This window comes from Triturus cristatus, chromosome 11 (genome assembly GCF_964204655.1).
Source record: "Triturus cristatus chromosome 11, aTriCri1.1, whole genome shotgun sequence".
Lineage (NCBI taxonomy): Eukaryota > Metazoa > Chordata > Amphibia > Caudata > Salamandridae > Triturus > Triturus cristatus.
In genome coordinates this window covers 971,787,784-971,808,590 of record NC_140594.1, presented here as the reverse complement: position 1 = coordinate 971,808,590, position 20,807 = coordinate 971,787,784, and the positions used below count along the sequence as shown (strand labels likewise).

At 41.1% G+C, this 20,807-nt stretch overlaps 1 protein-coding gene across 4 annotated transcripts in view; it reads left to right on the top strand.

Moving 5' to 3' along the window:
• Positions 1–19,760, top strand: part of LOC146785767 (phospholipid scramblase 1-like) — a 644,815-nt gene extending 625,055 nt beyond the window's left edge. For 3 of the 4 annotated variants that reach the window (XM_085633631.1, XM_085633630.1, XM_085633627.1), the window contains one exon: positions 18,587–19,760. In XM_085633631.1, coding sequence (XP_085489757.1) covers positions 18,587–18,778 — 192 coding nt within the window. In that variant the 3' untranslated portion in view covers positions 18,779–19,760. The remainder of the gene's footprint in view (positions 1–18,586) is intronic. The other variant, XM_085633628.1, reaches the window with a different exon arrangement.
• The last annotated feature ends 1,047 nt before the right edge of the window (positions 19,761–20,807 follow it).

Below are 20,807 nucleotides of genomic sequence, written 5' to 3'. Positions count from 1 at the left end.
GCATGTGTGGGTAATGGCTGTGATTGTAATCACATCAAATCGAATGGCCCTAGTGAACCAGCAATGTACTGCTATGTAGTGTAGTTCCTATTGTACCCTTAATGCAGGACCTGCGCTGTTTCCGAATAACATATACTTTGGGTCTGGTGGTAGACTGAATCTGTACACCCCCACCGAATATGTTAGCCTATGTTTTGCATTAGCTAGTTCACAGTGCCACTAGAATCTCCTTTTATCAGAGAGATACGATTTTGGCAACCTCTGAACACAACAAACCCTGATTCCTCAGACTCGTGTAAACAACATACCCCTTTTCACCCAGTCACTCGTGCTTGCTTGTTTTGATCTCAGAGAGATATACAGAAGAAACAGTCGGTCCATGTTTAGAATAAGAATTTATTGTACCGTTGTTCTTCTCATGTAAAACAAATGTGCTGCTACAACTGTGACACAGCAGCAGAGATATAGAATCAGCAGTACAGTGATAAAAATGGATAATATTGTCCTACCATTTTGCAATAGTCATGAACACATACATGAATATAAAATGCATTTATAAAATAAAGTGCGTACTCCTAAGATGCCTGTCTAGATGTACCGAAACGTACCTAGCATGTGAGTAGGTGAGAAAGAGCCTAAGAGTCTAAGAGTCTAGGTGCCAAGAATCCCGCTAGGATTTAGTCGAACCCCCATACCTGCATAGTGAAAGTGTGGGAATTCGTCCTGGACTTGAGTTGGACACCCCGCAAGTGATAGATAATCAGACCACTGTCAGCTGGAGCGATGGCATACCGGAGCCACAGCATCTCTGGTCAGTGGGTCGGCCTTGAAGTCTTGATTCCCTCCTGCCTACAGATAGCAAGAGGTGCTGTATTTATACAGTCTATGTGCATGTGTTAGCCATTATTTAGTATGAGGATGACGCTGGGGATTAAACCTTTGTGCGTAGATAGGAGAGGTGAAGTATGCCCCCTGGAGAGTGTTGTCATAAATAATTCATATGCGCTAAGTATGACGTCTTAGCAATATCGATTGGCCAGAACCCACCCTCATCATAGAACTAGGTGAAGGGTTTAGTCCTTAAAAGGAGTCAGTCCTTATAAGGCATTCAGTCCCTATAAGGCATTCTGTCCTTATTTGGAGTTATGTCCTATAAGGCTTGTTCATATGAAATGAAGGGGAGATGATGTAGGGAATGAGTACGATGTTCTCCAAACCTATATTAGGGTACCAATATGAAATATAACACCCACTCCACCTTATACTTAACAATAATAATACACATTTTGAGATACACATTTATAACGGTGTCAGTGCATAATATTATCAAGAGTCATTTTAAAATGTTTCTAAAAACGTTAAAAAATCATTTAAAAACAATTTTAAAATGAGGCAATAAATGTTCTTTGGTAAAGTTTGACTTTTTGTTGTAAAGTTCCGCAAACACAGTTTTAAATGAGTTCGATCACACAAATTGAACTACTGAAAACGTACTGAGAAGGCCATGTTTATTGAAAGTGTCAATTTGAAAAATTTATATTGAAAAAGGGGAAAGAACATTTCTGAATTCGTTCCCAGCTTTCGGTGAGCCAGATTTAGATTAGAAGCCCTGGCTGGGAGACATAACATTATCGCTGCCTGCTACAGCAGGGGACAAACACTGCAATACCTCGCATAGCAGGTCAAGTGTGCATAGATGAAACCCCTCGCTGCCAACAGCTGTTGTGTAGGTAGCTGGTGCTGAATGTGATACCTTGGTTCCAATGGTGGAGCTGAAATTTAATTCAGTCGTGAAAGGCACCTAAGGTTCCTCATGGAAGGCATGCTTTAATATGGGAATATGCTGGGGACAGAGTCGTGCATGGGGCCACATGGGTTCCAGCCTGGAGTCTAAGTCCGCTGACGTCTCCGTGTCAGGTGTCAGACAGATGTCTAACTTGAATTCTCCTCCACAGAACAGGCATCGTAAGACAGGTACGGTGCAGTCATCAAAGACTGGTCTGAAGGATAAGAACCAAGAAGCACTTAGTTCTCATAGGCGAGGTGCACCCAGATGTTGTATCATGCGCTCATGGTAACATCTTTCCAGAAGAGCTTTTGCAGTCTCGCTGGCAGATGGTCCGTCCATTGAATAGCAGCTAGACGATAATCAGGATTCCAGCTACAGCAAGCAGGATCAGAGGTAGACCCCCAAAAATTCTTCCAAATGCAGAGTGTATAAAGTTAGGAATAACTCCGAGGACCGTCTGGAAAGTGCTAAGGAATCCTGACCATATGGTCTTAAATAGATGTATATTGCCACTCGTATCTGACATATTAAAGATACGTCTCACCATTTCTATGAAATGTAGTGGGCAGTTGGTACAGATTAGTGCCTGTATCTCTGTCGAGGTCCTTGCGACTTGAAGTTCAAAGGTTTCTCGCGCGGAGGTTATCGGCACGGTTTGCTGTAAAAGCATGGCTTTCATTTGGCTCAAAGCATCAAACTGTATAATAGAAACATTCAGTGAAGGCCATATTGGCGCGTCCCTGACTGCACTTGTTGGAGCAAGCAATACTTGCATACAGCAAGTAACCCTGGTGTTCACGGTGACCAGATATGCGATGCCTGGGAGCATCCTACAACAACCTTGATCGCTCAGCATCAAGTAACTCCCATTAGAAAGTAGCTCGAATGCTGGTGTGATCACAGCAGCTGGAATTCCTTTCGTGTGGCAAGATAGATTCACAATTGAACCATTACAAGCTCCGCGCAAAATAATATCTTGGCACATGTGAGAACCGCTTAAAGCATTCTTGCAGCTAGTACAACTAAGAAACACTTCTCGATCACCACTCCGGCATCGAAATTTATTTGGTAAATCCCAGGATTTCTTAATGTATTCTTTACCCAATTTTTCATATCTGCCTATCTGCCTTTGCTCAAGGCAATAGCGAAACTGAAAGGTCGTCACCGGGAGAATGATTTGGCCATGAACTAGCCAATCTGTTGATGGTAACTCAGCCACTGTGAATGGTAGCCTATCCAGTTTTTCAATTTGCAGCATTATATATTTTGCTCCCCTTTGTGTCATTTCTATCTGTGTATCAGTTAGATTGTATTCTGAAAACAGAGATGTACTGTTTATAAAACTCCAAGATTGCAGTGTCCAGCTTAATAACATAATAGAACATAACTGCGATTGGCCGTGTTGTAATATGGCGAAATCTTGTTCCAGTATGTCAATAGCAGAAGATACAATGTTACCCAATGAATATATTCTGGAGGTCAAAGTTGTTAAACCATTATCTACCACAGCTAATGCTTTTTCTAAGTTTATACGGTCTATTTTCCATATTCTCTCTGCGGCTTCTTGTTGGGAAATCTTCCAGATTTCATTATAGGCAGCATAAATGCCTGCAAGTATCAAACATTTTTGATGTTGTTTCCTAGGTCCCAGTAAAAAGTCCCTAAGATCCATGTCTTGTGACAGTAAAGATGAGTGTTGTTTCACTTCTGCAAGTGTGGAGGTTTCTAGCTAATCTAGGCACAACTTCCCAACACTATAGGATGTCACTACCCCTGGATGTTCTCTCTGTACATATCTTGGATCTGGCCTATGCATACTGAGTCCCTTGGTGATGTGCAGGAACCGTTTATGACATGTGCTTGTGTCTAAGGGCCAAACCACCCACTCCTTCCAATTTGGGTCTGATCTACTGTACTTTAGTATGTCATCAACTGCTGCCTCTTCCTTTGTAGAAGAATTCTGCTACCCCTATGTGGGTGTAAGAAGCTTTGGAGTGTTCAGGTCCTTTATCTTGGCTATTCCAAGACAGGATGTCTTTTGCACAGTATATTTAAAAAGATCATCTGCTGTGGAATGAGGCATGCTCTAAATAGTGCCTCTGTACCCTTGACTTGCCAGTCCCTTACACCCCAAATTGATTTTGAGTCAATTTTGTCTTTCCATAGGATGAAACCCTGTTCAGACAATTGGGCCAAAAAGGAAGCAGAGTAAATTTGTTTGGTGTTTGTCAGCATAATGTTCAGTGCTGATGTTGGTGCAACCTCATAGTAAAATGAGACTGGATCTGTTGTGTTAAATCCTGAAAAGTATGCAAATTTCTGTGAAAACATTTGTGAACTACTTTTCGGTGGTGTTGGACAATGTTCCCACTGATGGTACTCAAATACATCCTTAGGTGAAATGGATTTGTGCAGGAAATGATGACCATAATGTTGATAACAGTACAATTTGTCATAGTCTGAACCCTCTAACATTTAATTATTAGAAAATGCAGCAGTATTCTCTAAATCAGACAACATGTTATTTACTGTTTCAGTGTCCCAATCATCAGAAAATGTACTGGAGGTAATGAAATCACCTAATTATATTTTAAATACATGATTAATTTTTAAAAGTTCGGTCGGGCTGAAAATGTTGAAATCAACCTTGTCCTATACTATACCATCAGGTATAGGAACAGCTGTAATGTTCACTGATGACAAGTCTCTTTGTTCGCGATGTGATGATGGATATGGCTTCAGTAGGATGTTGACCTTTTGGGCTGTGGAACCTTGTTGAAGATAGTGTCCATTGATAAGCATACTAAAAGTCAATACTAAGCCTAGCCAGAAAAGAGAAAACAATATCCCGGAAAGTACCCAGAGTTCAATCCAAGGTGATACTAGGTATGTCTTTTAACCCCTTCAGTGCCCATGACGAGCTGGACTCGTCATGGGCTGCGGTGGCGCTGTGCCCATGACGAGTCCAGCTCGTCATGAACTCCGCCCGCTAATGGAAGGCGCGGCACTGGGCGGGGAAAGGGGCGGGCATGCAAGGGGTTAAAGAAAGAGAAGAAAGTTCTTTGCTTGTTGCTTGAACGTTGTTTTGGCTGGCGTAGTTTCCGGCTCACTTGGATCCAGATAAAACGTATCAGAGTTAATGAAATAGCCAGAAGCAGTTCGATCAATTGTTGGAATTGCATCGGGATTAGTTGAAATGTTATTTTCCTCTCGACGAGGCATGTTGATGTAGACGTCTGTATTCGGTCTAATTCCAACTTGTGAATTATTCTGATTTTCATTTTGATTGTGAATGTCTGGTTCAAGTGAAACAAGTTCCATAGCATTGTTGCTTAGTCCTTCATTCCTTACAGATGGCTTTTCAAATGTGATGAGTCTTTCTGTTTGAATTTCTTGGATTGTAGCAAGAGGAGGGCCTCTGCTACAGCGGAGTCCACTAGGCCTACGGTTTAGTATCGGCCACATAGTGTGGTTTGATAAAGTTGATTGAGACACATCTTTTCTCCTTTTTTCTCGCAAGAGGCGGGAGCAGCACAGTTCTTGTTCCATGTACTGCAAGGACTGGTACAGGTTTTCTGTAAGAGAGTCCAAATTCCTTTTTGTCTGCAATTTCTTCACTTACCAGATCCCTGACTTGTCTTCCCGTGACTACCTTGACTTCCTCAGTGGCAGTCTGCTTTTGATGGACATTGCTTTGTTTTGCCCTGGATTCATTTAGATCCTGTAAGACAGCCAAACGATCATGGATATCAAATGGTTTTTCATCTGCCACTGCGCCTTCACAATCAAGATCAGGTACCCACATTTGTGTCCCAAAGAGGACCTCATATGGATTGACACCCCCAGAGAGTTTCTTGGCTGGTTTTTAATGCCCACTGAACCCCACCTAGGTGTGTGACCCAACTACCGCCCTTGCCTAATACCCTAGCTGTTAAAGATTGCTTCAAGTCCCAGTTGTTTCTCTCCACAACTGAATTTCCCTCAGGATGGTATGTAGATGAGAACCCCAATGGTACGCCCATTCCTTCCATGGCCTCTTTGTAAGCCCGAGTGCTAAACGCAGGGCCGCATTCAGAATGTAACGCGCGTATGTACCCATTCTGAATGCAACCCTGCGTTTAGCACTCGGGCTTCCAAAGAGGCCATGGAAGGAACGCTGAGGCCATACCCATGGGAATCGCGAGCATGAATCCACTGCAACCATGATATATTTGTAAGCCCCGTCCGTTTGTAAGGGGCCGCAGTAATCCAAATACACACGAGTGAGAGGTTTGTCTGACTTTAGTAACGGTGTCTGTGCCGGGTGTGTAATGGTGGAGCCTTTCATTCGCTGGCAGATGTTCCATTTCAAGACATAGTCTTTAGTTTGCTTAGCTAACCCTGGCCACCAATAGCGCTGTTTCAGTAAAGAAATAGTCGCTGTAACGCCTGTATGCGTAGAGCCCAAACCCTCCTGTGCAGCTAGTATTAGACCTTGCCTACGAACCATATTCGGTATTACTCTATTCCCACTCCAGGAATCTAAGCATCTGGAATGTTTTGTGCATCTAACTTGTAGGAGTATTTGAATGGAAACTTTTTAGGTACTGCTGTGCTGCCTGTGCGTGATGCGATGACAGCTACCATTATATCTCCGTCTATTCTCAATTTTGAACGAGTCAGCGCAGCTACGGAAGCCGTGCGAACAGCCCCCTTTGCGGCTTCATCAGCCAATGAATTTCCTGCAACGTGAACACCATCACGTTGATGACTCAGTGTATGAATCAAGTGAGTTCTCGGTAGCTCGGTTTTCAACTCTGCTACCTGTTCCCATAGCATTTTATGTTTAATTGTGCCACCTTTTGCATCTTTAAACCTGTTTTGTTCCCAATGCTGCAAGTACTCATTGTACGACTGTACACAGTAAAAAGAATCACACATGATAAGTGTGGGGAATTCGTGATCCGTATTTACAAGTGCCAGTATCAATGCTTTTAATTCTGCCAACTGAGCAGTGCAGTCTCCTAGAGACTGCGTCTTTGTGCAGCTAGGATGGAACTTGCCATCACGCATGCGACCTTTAACGATAGCACATGCCGAAAAATATTGCTGTTTACTTCCTATAGCCAGTTTCGCAGATCCGTCAGTGTAAATAATATATTCATACTGATCTAAAGGCAAGATTTCATTTGGTAGAGCATATTCTTGTTCATGATGCAGGAATGCTTGAGTTTTTAAACTTGGATCAAATCTGTATTCAATATCTGCTGCAGTAAGAGAATTAGCCCATTGTATCCATCTTGGATGTAATGCTTTCGCATTTGGGATGCTGGCTTTTGTAACAGCTTCTAAAGCCGGAACCGGAGTTATGACAATAATGCATTTCCCCTGAGCCAGTACTCTTTCTCTTGCTACAGCAGTCTGAATGGCTGTCAGTATTTTTTCTGTTGAAGGAATACCATGAGTTCTGGTATACATGGCAGCAAAGACTGCACCCCAAGAGGTGCAGTCCTCTAACTGTGGTGTAATCCCCATGAGCAAACAGATTCTTAACATTCTTTGTTTTTCAAATGGGTTTGTATTTGGGAACACTGCTTCTAACTGGGTTATTTTCTGAGCTACCCAGAAAGGAATTTGTTCATGTTTTGTAGGCACTTTGGCCATTACCGCATGTAATGTTTGTGGAGTAATTTTAGTACCTGTGCTCTGTGTAGGAGCTGGATTTGGTGTAATTACTGTTGGTTGGACCGCTAGTGTCCTTAAGACAAAGTTTGTCATGTTTCTGTACAATTTTATAAACTCTGTGTTGAACAAGCAGTTTATCACCTGGCATTGTGTCAATGTATAGATGTGGTGCATAGGTTGCTAATATCGGCCATGTTGTTCCTGGTCTTCCTAAAGGACCAAGCCTTGCTCTTGTTCTTGTGTGGGGTAGGGCGCCATTAAACCAGAAAATATGTTCCTGGTATGTAAGCGGAATTTCAGTCTCCTCAAACAGAGTGTAGGCTGCTGGAACTTCTTCATGTGTGTAAAAATTAAAAGTTTTGTTACAGCATCTGCTTCTGGGAATGTAACCCAAGAGTAGAATACCTCTGTTTTGAAATCTTCGTGTGCCTCTATCACAAATATTACTACACCTCCTCTGGGTGATAACCCATGTTTGACAAGTTTAACTGTCAGAGTTTGTCTCACTTTGGCTGCAATTTGTATTGCATATACATCTTCCTCACGAGACTGATGTCGTAGGTTTAGGTCAGACATTGTGTTTAAAACATGGAATAACTGTCCAAGGAAGTTAAGAAAAGGTTAATGCAAAGGTTTTATGCACAATTGTGCATTTGTGTACAGGTGTAATTTGTAAGCGATTGGTACAGTTTCTCCTTCATTAAAAGTCAAATAAGTGTACCCGAATTGACCCGCAATTATTCGGATCATCAAGTGGCGTAGGTTTACGCATGTTTGTAAGTGTTTGGAAGCAATCATGTCTTTCTGGAGTAAACAAAGAATATTAGTTTGTTCTTGTGTCCTTAAGTCATAGAAAGGTTTTACCCTTTGTGCATAATATAAACTGTATGTCTTGCCGAAATTTAGGCATCCTAGTATTGATTGTAAATTTTTTAATGATTTTGGAGTCTGGAGCAGCGCACACTTTTGTAAAAAGTTAGCTGCCAGACTTTTGCCTTCACTTGACAGCTCATATCCCAAAAATAGGACATTGAGGTGGGCTATTTTCGATTTTCTAAAGTTGAATTGCAGACCTCTGTGGAAAATCCCATAATAATGGTGCTTACCCTGGTCAAGTGCCTCTCTGAGTCGTCATCTGTCAGATAAATATCATCCACATAGGACAACGCTTCTTCATCAAATTGTTTAAGTAACTCTGTTACTCTTGCTAAAAATACACCAGGGCTATTTTTGTACCCTTGTGCTAGTTGACAAAATTGTTGCTGGGACCCTAACGCACTGAATTCTGTCAGATACCTGCTTTCAGGCGCTATATTTTGGCAGAAAAATCCATTTGAGATATCAAGTGTGGTTTTGTAATTTGTGCGCTCAATGTTATTCATTAATGTGGCACTATGTGCATTTTGGAAAGCAAATGTCTTTGTGCATGAGTTTAAATGTCTGTAATCTAAAACTAGACGATATGTATTGTCAGGTTTAGAGACAGGAAACAAAGGATTTTTCATTGGAGAGGTATATTTTTCAATTACCCCCCTGTTATTCAAGTTGAGCTAAGATCTCCCTGACCTGTTTTTTAGCTTTTTGCTTTTTTGGATGTTGTCTCTGAGCAAAAGGTGACATTTTTTATGGAATCACGTAATAGGTTGAATTCTCATCCCACCCTGCATGATTTTTGTACAATGCCGGGGCTTGGGCTACTGCCCACTCCTGTGCATATGTATGTTTAAGGTGAACTGGAATGTGGTTGGAAAATGCAGGAAAAATTATACTTTCTCCCCTGGGGCACTCCAATACGAATGCAGGTGGCCAATCTTGTTCTGCTAACAGGATGTCATAACCAGATGATAAGTTATTTCAAAAAAGACCTTTTACTCTCCTGGGCTTGTCCCCCTCCATCCGGAGTGTTATTTCATATAACTTATGTGGGACGCTCACCCTTGTGTCTGGTGTTTCCACAGTGATGTAATCATTCAAATCTGCTGTCACCAGAAATTCCTTCAGTTCCTGGCGAGCTATTGTTACTTCTGCCGCACTGTCTAGCATCGTCCGAGCCCATTCCTCGTTCAGAAGTTGTGCCCTCAGAATTCTGGGCATGTCTGATTTTCAGACCAGCAACCTTCTTTTTCTTAAATTGATGTTTTGGATTTTGCTTATCTTTTTTTTTAGAAGTAAAGTCTTGAGTGCGCTGCTTGTCTCTGGACTGTGTGCGCTCCTCTCTATTTTCTGATCGTCCTTCTCTTTTGGAGCTTTTCTTTGAGACCTGAAAGGAACGAGATGAACCTGTATCAGTATCCTGATACCTGTCAGGTTTCCTAATATTATCCCCATTCCTAAGGTTGTACCTCTTTTCAGAGGGCTCCAGTGGAGGAAACCTACCTTGGGACTGAGATCTCTTGTCTTTAGAGTTTTCTTTATTGCTATCCCACTTCTTTTTAGAAGAAGTTGGTGTCTGCTTAGAAGTGTCCTTTTCGGGACTGCCCTGTAGTTTAGGTTTTAAAGCTTTCCCCCCCAAACTATCCCTGCCTAATTCTGCATACACAGTTTCAATTATTTTGGGTGTTACAGCCCCATGTATTAATGGGCTGACGTCCCTTAGGCGTTGGCAGATTGCCACTGATGCTGCTTCCCCTTTAATGTTAGCCAGTATTATAGCTGATACCTGGTCGTAGGTATTTAATAGCTTCATCCCTAAGTTTAGGGCAGGTTCTGCTCCGTACTCATCTTGTATTTGTCTTAATACATTTGGTATTATTGCTAATGAAGGAATACCGTGAGTTCTGGTATATATGGCAGCAAAGTCTGTACCCCAAGAGGTGCAATCCTCTAACTGTGGTGTATCTCCATGGGTAAACAGATTGTTAACATTCTGTGTTTTTCAAATGGTGTTGTATTTGGGAATACTGCTTCTAACTGGGTTATTTTCTGATCTACCCACAAAGGAATTTGTTCACGTTTTGTGGGCACTTTGCCCATTACTGCGTGTAATGTTTGTGGAGTAATTTTAGGAGCTGGATTTTGTGTAATTACTGTTGGTTGGACCGCTAGTGTCCTTAAGACAAAGTGTGTCATGTTTCTGTAGAGTTTTATCAACTCTTTGTGTTGAAGAAGTAGTTTATCACCTGGCATTGTGTCAATGTCTGGATGTGGTGCATAGGTCGCTAATATTGGCCATGTTGCTCCTGGTCTTCCTAAAGGACCACGCCTTGCTCTTGTTCTTGTGTGGGGTAGGGCGCCATTAAATCAGAAAATATGTTCCTGGTATGTAAGCGGAATTTCAGTCTCCTCAAACAGAGTGTAGGCTGCTGGAACTTCTTCATATGTGTAATAATTAAAAGTTTTGTTACAGCATCTGCTTCTGGGAATGTAACCCAAGAGTAGATTATCTCTGTTTTGAAATCTTCATGTGCCTCTATCACAAATATTACTACACCTCCTCTGGGTGATAGCCCATGTTTGACAAATTTAACTGTCAGAGTTTGCCTTACTTTGGCTGCAATTTGTATTGCATCTACATCTTCCTCACCAGACTGATGTAGTCGGTTTAGGTCTCCCTCTTGGTCAGACATCATGTTTAAAACATGGAATAGCTGTCCAAGGAAGTTAAGAAAAGGTTTTATGCAAAGGTTTTATGCACAGTTGTGCATTTGTGTACAGGTGTGATTTGTAAGCGATTGGTGCAGTTTCTCCTTCATTAAAAGTCAAATAAGTGTACCCGCATTGACCCGCAATTAAACGGATCACCAAGTGGTGTACGTTTACGCATGTTTGTAAGTGTTTGGAAACAATCATGTCTTTCTGGAATAAACAAAGATTATTAGTTTGTTCTTGTGTCCTTAAGTCATAGAAATGTTTTACCCTTTGTGCATAATCTAATATGTATTTCCTGCCAAAATTTAGGAATCCTAGTATTGATTGTACATTTTTTATTGATTTTGGAGTCTGGAGCAGCGCACACTTTTGTAAAAAGTTAGCTGCCAGACTTTTGCCTTCACTTGACAGCTCATATCCCAAAAATAGGACATTGAGGTGGGCTATTTTCGATTTTCTAAAGTTGAATTTGCAGACCTCTGTGGAAAATCCCATAATAATGGTACTTACCCTGGTCAAGTGCCTCTCTGAGTCGTCATCTGTCAGATAAATATCATCCACATAGGACAACGCTTCTTCATCAAATTTTTTAAGTAACTCTGTTACTCTTGCTAAAAATACACCAGGGCTATTTTTGTACCCTTGTGCTAGTTGACAAAATTGTTGCTGGGACCCTAACGCACTGAATGCTGTCAGATACCTGCTTTCAGGCGCTATATTTTGGCAGAAAAATCCATTTGAGATATCAAGTGTGGTTTTGTAATTTGTGCGCTCAATGTTATTCATTAATGTGGCACTATGTGCATTTTGGACAGCAAATGTCTTTGTGCATGAGTTTAAATGTCTGTAATCTAAAACTAGACGATATGTATTGTCAGGTTTAGAGACAGTAAACAAAGGATTTTTCATTGGAGAGGTACATTTTTCAATTACCCCCCTGTTATTCAAGTTGAGCTAAGATCTCCCTGACCTGTTTTTTAGCTTCTTGCTTTTTTGGATATTGTCTCTGAGCAAAAGGTGACATTTTTAATGGAATCACGTAATAGGTTGAATTCTCATCCCACCCTGCATGATTTTTGTACAATGCCGGGGCTTGGGCTACTGCCCACTCCTGTGCATATGTATGTTTAAGGTGAACTGGAATGTGGTTGGAAAATGCAGGAAAAATTATACTTTCTCCCCTGGGGCACTCCAATACGAATCCAGGTGGCCAATCTTGTTCTGCTAACAGGATGTCATAACCAGATGATAAGTTATTTCAAAAAAGACCTTTTACTCTCCTGGGCTTGTCCCCCTCCATCCGGAGTGTTATTTCATATAACTTATGTGGGACACTCACCCTTGTGTCTGGTGTTTCCACAGTGATGTAATCATTCAAATCTGCTGTCACCAGAAATTCCTTCGGTTCCTGGCAAGCTATTGTTACTTCTGCCGCACTGTCTAGCATCGTCCGAGCCCATTCCTCGTTCAGAAGTTGTGCCCTCAGAATTCTGGGCATGTCTGATTTTCAGACTAGCAACTTTCTTTTTCTTAAATTGAGGTTTTGGATTTTGCTTATCTTCTTTTTTAGAAGTAAAGTCTTGAGTGCGCTGCTTGTCTCTGGCCTGTGTGCGCTCCTCTCTATTTTCTGATCGTCCTTCTCTTTTGGAGCTTTTCTTTGAGACCTGAAAGGAACGAGATGAACCTGTATCAGTATCCTGATACCTGTCAGGTTTCCTAATATTATCCCCATTCCTAAGGTTGTACCTCTTTTCAGAGGGCTCCAGTGGAGGTAACCTACCTTGGGACTGAGATCTCTTGTCTTTAGAGTTTTCTTTATTGCTATCCCACTTCTTTTTAGAAGAAGTTGGTGTCTGCTTAGAAGTGTCCTTTTTGGGACTGCCCTGTAGTTTAGGTTTTAAAGCTTTCCCCCCCAAACTATCCCTGCCTAATTCTGCATACGCAGTTTCAATTATTTTGGGTGTTACAGCCCCATGTATTAATGGGCTGACGTCCTTTAGGCGTTGGCAGATTGCCACTGATGCTGCTTCCCATTTAATGTTAGCTAGTATTATAGCTGATACCTGGTCGTAGTTATTTAATAGCTTCATCCCTAAGTTTAGGGCAGGTTCTGCTCCATACTCATCTTGTATTTGTCTTAATACATTTGGTATTATTGCTAATGAAGGAATACCGTGAGTTCTGGTATATATGGCAGCAAAGTCTGTACCCCAAGAGGTGCAATCCTCTAACTGTGGTGTATCTCCATGGGTAAACAGATTGTTAACATTCTGTGTTTTTCAAATGGTGTTGTATTTGGGAATACTGCTTCTAACTGGGTTATTTTCTGATCTACCCACAAAGGAATTTGTTCACGTTTTGTGGGCACTTTGCCCATTACTGCGTGTAATGTTTGTGGAGTAATTTTAGGAGCTGGATTTTGTGTAATTACTGTTGGTTGGACCGCTAGTGTCCTTAAGACAAAGTGTGTCATGTTTCTGTAGTGTTTTATCAACTCTTTGTGTTGAACAAGTAGTTTATCATCTGGCATTGTGTCAATGTCTGGATGTGGTGCATAGGTTGCTAATATTGGCCATGTTGCTCCTGGTCTTCCTAAAGGACCAAGCCTTGCTCTTGTTCTTGTGTGGGGTAGGGTGCCATTAAACCAGAAAATATGTTCCTGGTATGTAAGCGGAATTTCAGTCTCCTCAAACAGAGTGTAGGCTGCTGGAACTTCTTCATGTGTGTAATAATGAAAAGTTTTGTTACAGCATCTGCTTCTGGGAATGTAACCCAAGAGTAGAATATCTCTGTTTTGAAATCTTCATGTGCCTCTATCACAAATATTACTACACCTCCTCTGGGTGATAGCCCATGTTTGACAAATTTAACTGTCAGAGTTTGCCTTACTTTGGCTGCAATTTGTATTGCATCTACATCTTCCTCACCAGACTGATGTAGTCGGTTTAGGTCTCCCTCTTGGTCAGACATCATGTTTAAAACATGGAATAGCTGTCCAAGGAAGTTAAGAAAAGGTTTTATGCAAAGGTTTTATGCACAATTGTGCATTTGTGTACAGGTGTGATTTGTAAGCGATTGGTGCAGTTTCTCCTTCATTAAAAGTCAAATAAGTGTACCCGCATTTACCCGCAATTAATCGGATCACCAAGTGGCGTACGTTTACGCATGTTTGTAAGTGTTTGGAAACAATCATGTCTTTCTGGAGTAAACAAAGATTATTAGTTTGTTCTTGTGTCCTTAAGTCATAGAAATGTTTTACCCTTTGTGCATAATCTAATATGTATATCCTGCTGAAATTTAGGAATCCTAGTATTGATTGTAAATTTTTTAATGATTTTGGAGTCTGGAGCAGCGCACACTTTTGTAAAAAGTTAGCTGCCAGACTTTTGCCTTCACTTGACAGCTCATATCCCAAAAATAGGACATTGAGGTGGGCTATTTTCGATTTTCTAAAGTTGAATTTGCAGACCTCTGTGGAAAATCCCATAATAATGGTGCTTACCCTGGTCAAGTGCCTCTCTGAGTCGTCATCACTCAGATAAATATCATCCACATAGGACAATGCTTCTTCATCAAATTTTTTAAGTAAATCAAATTTTTTAAGTAACTCTGTTACTCTTGCTAAAAATACACCAGGGCTATTTTTGTACCCTTGTGCTAGTTGACAAAATTGTTGCTGGGACCCTAACGCACTAAATGCTGTCAGATACCTGCTTTCAGGCGCTATATTTTGGCAGAAAACTCCATTTGAGATATCAAGTGTGGTTTTGTAATTTTTGCGCACAATGTTATTCATTAATGCGGCACTATGTGCATTTTGGACAGCACATGTCTTTGTGCATGAGTTTAAATGTCTGTAATCTAAAACTAGACGATATGTATTGACAGGTTTAGAGACAGGAAACAAAGGATTTTTCATTGGAGAGGTACATTTTTCAATTACCCCCCTGTTATTCAAGTTGAGCTAAGATCTCCCTGACCTGTTTTTTAGCTTCTTGCTTTTTTGGATATTGTCTCTGAGCAAAAGGTGACATTTTTAATGGAATCACGTAATAGGTTGAATTCTCATCCCACCCTGCATGATTTTTGTACAATGCCGGGGCTTGGGCGACTGCCCACTCCTGTGCATATGTATGTTTAAGGTGAACTGGAATGTGGTTGGATAATGCAGGAAAAATTATACTTTCTCCCCTGGGGCACTCCAATCCGAATGCAGGTGGCCAATCTTGTTCTGCTAACAGGATGTCAAAACCAGATGATAAGTTATTCCAAAAAAGACCTTTTACTCTCCTGGGCTTGTCCCCCTCCATCCGGAGTGTTATTTCATATAACTTATGTGGGACTCTCACCCTTGTGTCTGGTGTTTCCACAGTGATGTAATCATTCAAATCTGCTGTCACCAGATATTCCTTCAGTTTCTGGCGAGCTATTGTTACTTCTGCCGCACTGTCTAGCATCGTCCGAGCCCATTCCCCGTTCAGAAGTTGAGCCCTCAGAATTCTGGGCATGTCTGATTTTCAGACCAGCAACTTTCTTTTTCTTAAATTGAGGTTTTGGATTTTGCTTATCTTCTTTTTTAGAAGTAAAGTCTTGAGTGCACTGCTTGTCTCTGGACTGTGTGCGCTCCTCTCTATTTTCTGATCGTCCTTCTCTTTTGGAGCTTTTCTTTGAGCCCTGAAAGGAACAAGATGAACGTGTTATCAGTATCCTGATACCTGTCAGGTTTCCTAATATTATCCCCATTCCTAAGGTTGTAACTCTTTTCAGAGGGCTCCAGTGGAGGAAACCTACCTTGGGACTGAGATCTCTTGTCTTTAGAGTTTTCTTTTTTACTATCCCACTTCTTTTTAGAAGAAGTTGGTGTCTGCTTAGAAGTTTCCTTTTCGGGACTGCCCTGTAGTTTAGGTTTTAAAGCTTTCCCCCCCAAACTATCCCTGCCTAATTCTGCATACGCAGTTTCAATTATTTTGGGTGTTACAGCCCCATGTATTAATGGGCTGACGTCCATTAGGCATTGGCAGATTGCCACTGATGGTGCTTTCCCTTTAATGTTAGCTAGTATTATAGCTGATACCTGGTCGTAGTCATTTAATAGCTTCATCCCTAAGTTTAGGGCAGGTTCTGCTCCGTACTCATCTTGTATTTGTCTTAATACATTTGATATTATTGCTAATGAAGGAATACCGTGAGTTCTGGTATATATGGCAGCAAAGTCTGTCCCCCTAGAGGTGCAATCCTCTAACTGTGGTGTATCTCCATGGGTAAACAGATTGTTAACATTCTGTGTTTTTCAAATGGTGTTGTATTTGGGAATACTGCTTCTTACTTGGTCATTTTCTGATCTACCCACAAAGGAATTTGTTCACGTTTTGTGGGCACTTTGCCCATTACTGCGTGTAATGTTTGTGGAGTAATTTTAGTACCTGTGCTCTGTTTAGGAGCTGGATTTTGTGTAATTACTGTTGGTTGGACCGCTAGTATCCTTAAGACAAAGTGTGTCATGTGTCTGTAGAGTTTTATCAACTCTTTGTGTTGAAGAAGTAGTTTATCACCTGGCATTGTGTCAATGTCTGGATGTGGTGCATAGGTCGCTAATATTGGCCATGTTGCTCCTGGTCTTCCTAAAGGACCAAGCCTTGCTCTTGTTCTTGTGTGGGGTAGGGCGCCATTAAATCAGAAAATATGTTCCTGGTATGTAAGCGGAATTTCAGTCTCCTCAAACAGAGTGTAGGCTGCTGGAACTTCTTCATATGTGTAATAATGAAAAGTTTTGTTACAGCATCTGCTTCTGGGAATGTAACCCAAGAGTAGAATATCTCTGTTTTGAAATCTTCATGTGCCTCTATCACAAATATTACTACACCTCCTCTGGGTGATAGCCCATGTTTGACAAATTTAACTGTCAGAGTTTGCCTTACTTTGGCTGCAATTTGTATTGCATCTACATCTTCCTCACCAGACTGATGTAGTCGGTTTAGGTCTCCCTCTTGGTCAGACATCATGTTTAAAACATGGAGTAGCTGTCGAAGGAAGTTAAGAAAAGGTTTTATGCAAAGGTTTTATGCACAATTTTGGGAATATTTCCTTCAAGCTTGATTAACAAACAGCCAATAAATAGGATATCTCGTCTACTCAGCTGTAGCGGAGTTTTTTTTCCACTCACTCCAGACGTCTCTGCGTTTTTGTAAGTAGGGTCTCTGAGAATAAGCATGACTGCGCTGCTCAGATTCTACTGTTAAATATGTACCAAACCAAACGGTTGTGTGCCATTAGACAACTTTGGGCGCCATGTAGTGTAAATCCTATTGTACCTTTCATGCAGGACCTGCGCTGTTTACGGATAACAAATACTGTGGGTCTGGTGGTAGACTGACTTTGTACACCCCCACCGAATATGTTAGCCTATGTTTTGCATTAGCGAGCTCGCAGTGGCACTAGAATCTCCTTCTATCAGAGATATTAGTTTTTGGGAACCTCAGAACACAACAAACCCTGATTCCTCAGACTCGTGTAAACAATATACTACTTTTCACCCAGTCACCCGTGCTTGCTTGTTTTGCTCTCAGAGAGATACACAGAAGAAACAGTTGGGCGTGTTTACAATAAGAATTTATTGTATCATTGTTCTTCTCATGTAAAACAAATGTGCTGCTACAACTGAGACACAGTAGCAGAGATATAGAATCAGCAGTACAGTGAATAAAAAGGAATAGTATTGTTCTACCATTTTGCAATAGCCATGAACACCTACATGAATATAAAATGCATTTATAAAATAAAGTGCATACTCCTAAGGTGCCTGTCTAGATGCACCTAAACATACTTAGAATGTGAGTAGGTGCGAAAGAGCCTAAGCCTAAGAGACTAAGAGTCTGAGAGCCAAGAATCCCACTAGGATTTAGTTGAACCCTCATACCTGAATAGTGAGAGTGTGGGACTTCGTCCTGGACTTGAGTTGGACACTCTGCAAGGGATAGTCAGACAACTGTCAGCTGGAGCGATGGCATGCTGGAGCCGCAGCGTCTCTGGTCAGTGTGTCGGCCTTGAAGTCTTGGTTCCCTCCTGCCTACTGATAGCAAGAGGTGCTGTATTTATATAATCTATGTACGTGTGTTAGCCAATGTTCAGTATCAGGATAACGTTGGGGAATAAACCTTTGTGCGTAGATAGGAGAGGTGAAGTATGCCCCCTGGAGAGTGTTCTCATAAATCATTCATGTGTGCTAATGATGACGTCTTAGCAATATCGATCGGGCAGAACCCACCCTCATCATAGAACTAGGTGAAAGGTTTAGTCCTTAAAAGGCGTCAGTCCTCATAAGGCATTAAGTCCCTATAAGGCATTCTGTCCTTATTTGGAGTTATGTCCTTATAAGGCTCATATGAAATGAAGGGTAGATGATGTAGGGAAAGAGTACGATGTTCTCTAAACCTATATTAGGGTACCGATATGAAATAGAACAGCTACTATGCCACTACATGATTGTAAACAAGTGTTTTGCACTGAACATTGTTTACAATTTGTGTTTTTTCTTTCCTGATATAGCAAGTCCTGATGGTCATCCACCTCGGCAGGATGAAGCAGCCCAGCTACGGCGGCAGAAGCTGCAGGACATACAGAAAGAGTACCAGTGGCTGGTTGTCCAGGAGAAAGAGGAAGAGGCAGCAGCTCAGGGACCCAGCCAGCCTTAAGCACCTCCAGCTTCTCAGCAACCACACCAGTGCTGCAGTCTACTAGCAGTGACCTGCTGTTATTCCATCACTGCTTCCCCCCTAAATTTCAAACTGCACCTTCCAACGCTTCATCCTGCTGAGGCTGGCATGCATTGAAGCCAGGTAGACACAGATAGAGGGGCACCTCAGAAAGCTCCTGGCCCACTGTGTCTTGTGTCCTCATTTTGTCTTAATTTTTTAACATTTGTTTTGGTTGGTGGGACTTATTATGGATGGAGAGGATGGGAATAATGAGAGTTGGGGCAAGGAATTGTCTTTTCTATTGGAGATTTGGAAAATTGGTTTGGGAGAAGGGGATTTGTTTGGAGAGAGGGGTGGGCAAGTTGTGTGTGGAAGCGGTGGGTTTTATTATATTGTTTAAAAGGGTACTAAATATTTATTTTACTTTAGTTATGTGTCAAATCTTTTTTGGGGTGTTTTAGTTTGTACTGCTGCCTTTTAGCACAGCTTGATTTTAAAATCTGCATATAGTGTATCATAATTAGTTATTCAGTACCCTTATTCTACTACTTTCCTAATCTCTGCAGTCTGCAACTATATTGACCACTAAGGGGGCTTTGCCATTGCTTATATTGCCTACAACAAAGCTCCATAGTCCTGTTACTTGAATAGATGAAGCGATGGCTGCATGGTTTCCCAAGTTGCCATTTTATGATGGTGGTAGAAGTAGCAGACTAGCGCACTAACAGTGAAGAATTCAGAAGCGAGGTTACACTCTCACCTAGGTGAACTCCAACTGTAGGATTAATCAGAAGGATTATTCTTTGCAGACAACTACATTGAAATAAAAACACTGAGCAAGTGGGTTTTATATTATTATAACATAGCTTTACAAACAATTGAGACCAGACTACTATACAACAAAGAACACCTGGGAGTGAACATATAATAACAAATATAAATAGTAAATTCGTCAGAGCAATGGTGAGCTAGTATTTTAATGAAAAATAAAGTTACGAAATACTCAAATCTAGAAGTGGACTCAAAGTCTGGAGTGGACAAGGTTAAGTGTTTACTCAACACAATGCCTGAATGAATATGGTGACAAATGATGTTCTTCTATATTGAAAATCTCAATCACTTTTTATGCGATGGTGGTTAATAGGGTGGTGTGGGCTATTGTTTATGTAATTGAACTAAAGATCCAGCACTGAGTGGGGCTGCTTTCACCACATATGCCCCACCAAGTGTGTAATCACTTATTGGTGTAAATTGAGTCACACCTCAATAAATCACACAGCCCAGGGGAAGAAGGTTAGGGGTTTGAGAATGAATGGAAAGTAGATTTGGGGAAAGCTGTGACAATGACAAACAGTACAGAAAGAACACAATCATATGGGCGATGAGCAGCCAACCATCATCAGTCTGCTCTGGAAGGAAATGTAGGAATGAATATGATACATTTAAGTTACATACATTGCAAACAGTCCATTAGCCCCACAGGCCCAAGTCAGTCAGTCAAAATAGTCTTTATTTCGAGTATTTCATCTTAAAAGACAATTTAAAATTCATCAAATACAATTAAAAATTGATGTATGATTTATAACATTTAAGACTAAAAACTATTTAATAAATAACAGGTTAAAATCAATAATAAAAAAGTATTAAACATACATTAGACCTTGACTTGAAGCTCATTCTACAGTTGGGGGGTAATGCTACGCTATAATATATATGACCAGTGGTGAGATTTCATCTTTTCCGTAAAAGCCACGCCCAACTAATATATTTGGCTAGACCAATGACCACAAGAGAGGATGTATCAGTCTTTAGGATCCTTCTAGCGGCCTGGGCTGATCTAACACCAAGTTCACGACACACAGGTCGCAGCCAGACTCGCCTAGGTTGGTAATATGCCGGACATACAAATAAAAAATGATCTTCTGTTTCGACCAAATTTTTACAGGATGGGCATTTATCGGTGCCATTTGATGACCAACTAGAAGTGAAGGAACCTAAAGGAAGGGTACCAATTCTGTATTGGTGGTATAATTTCCGATCCAGCTTTTTGGTAATTACATCCCAATATGCTT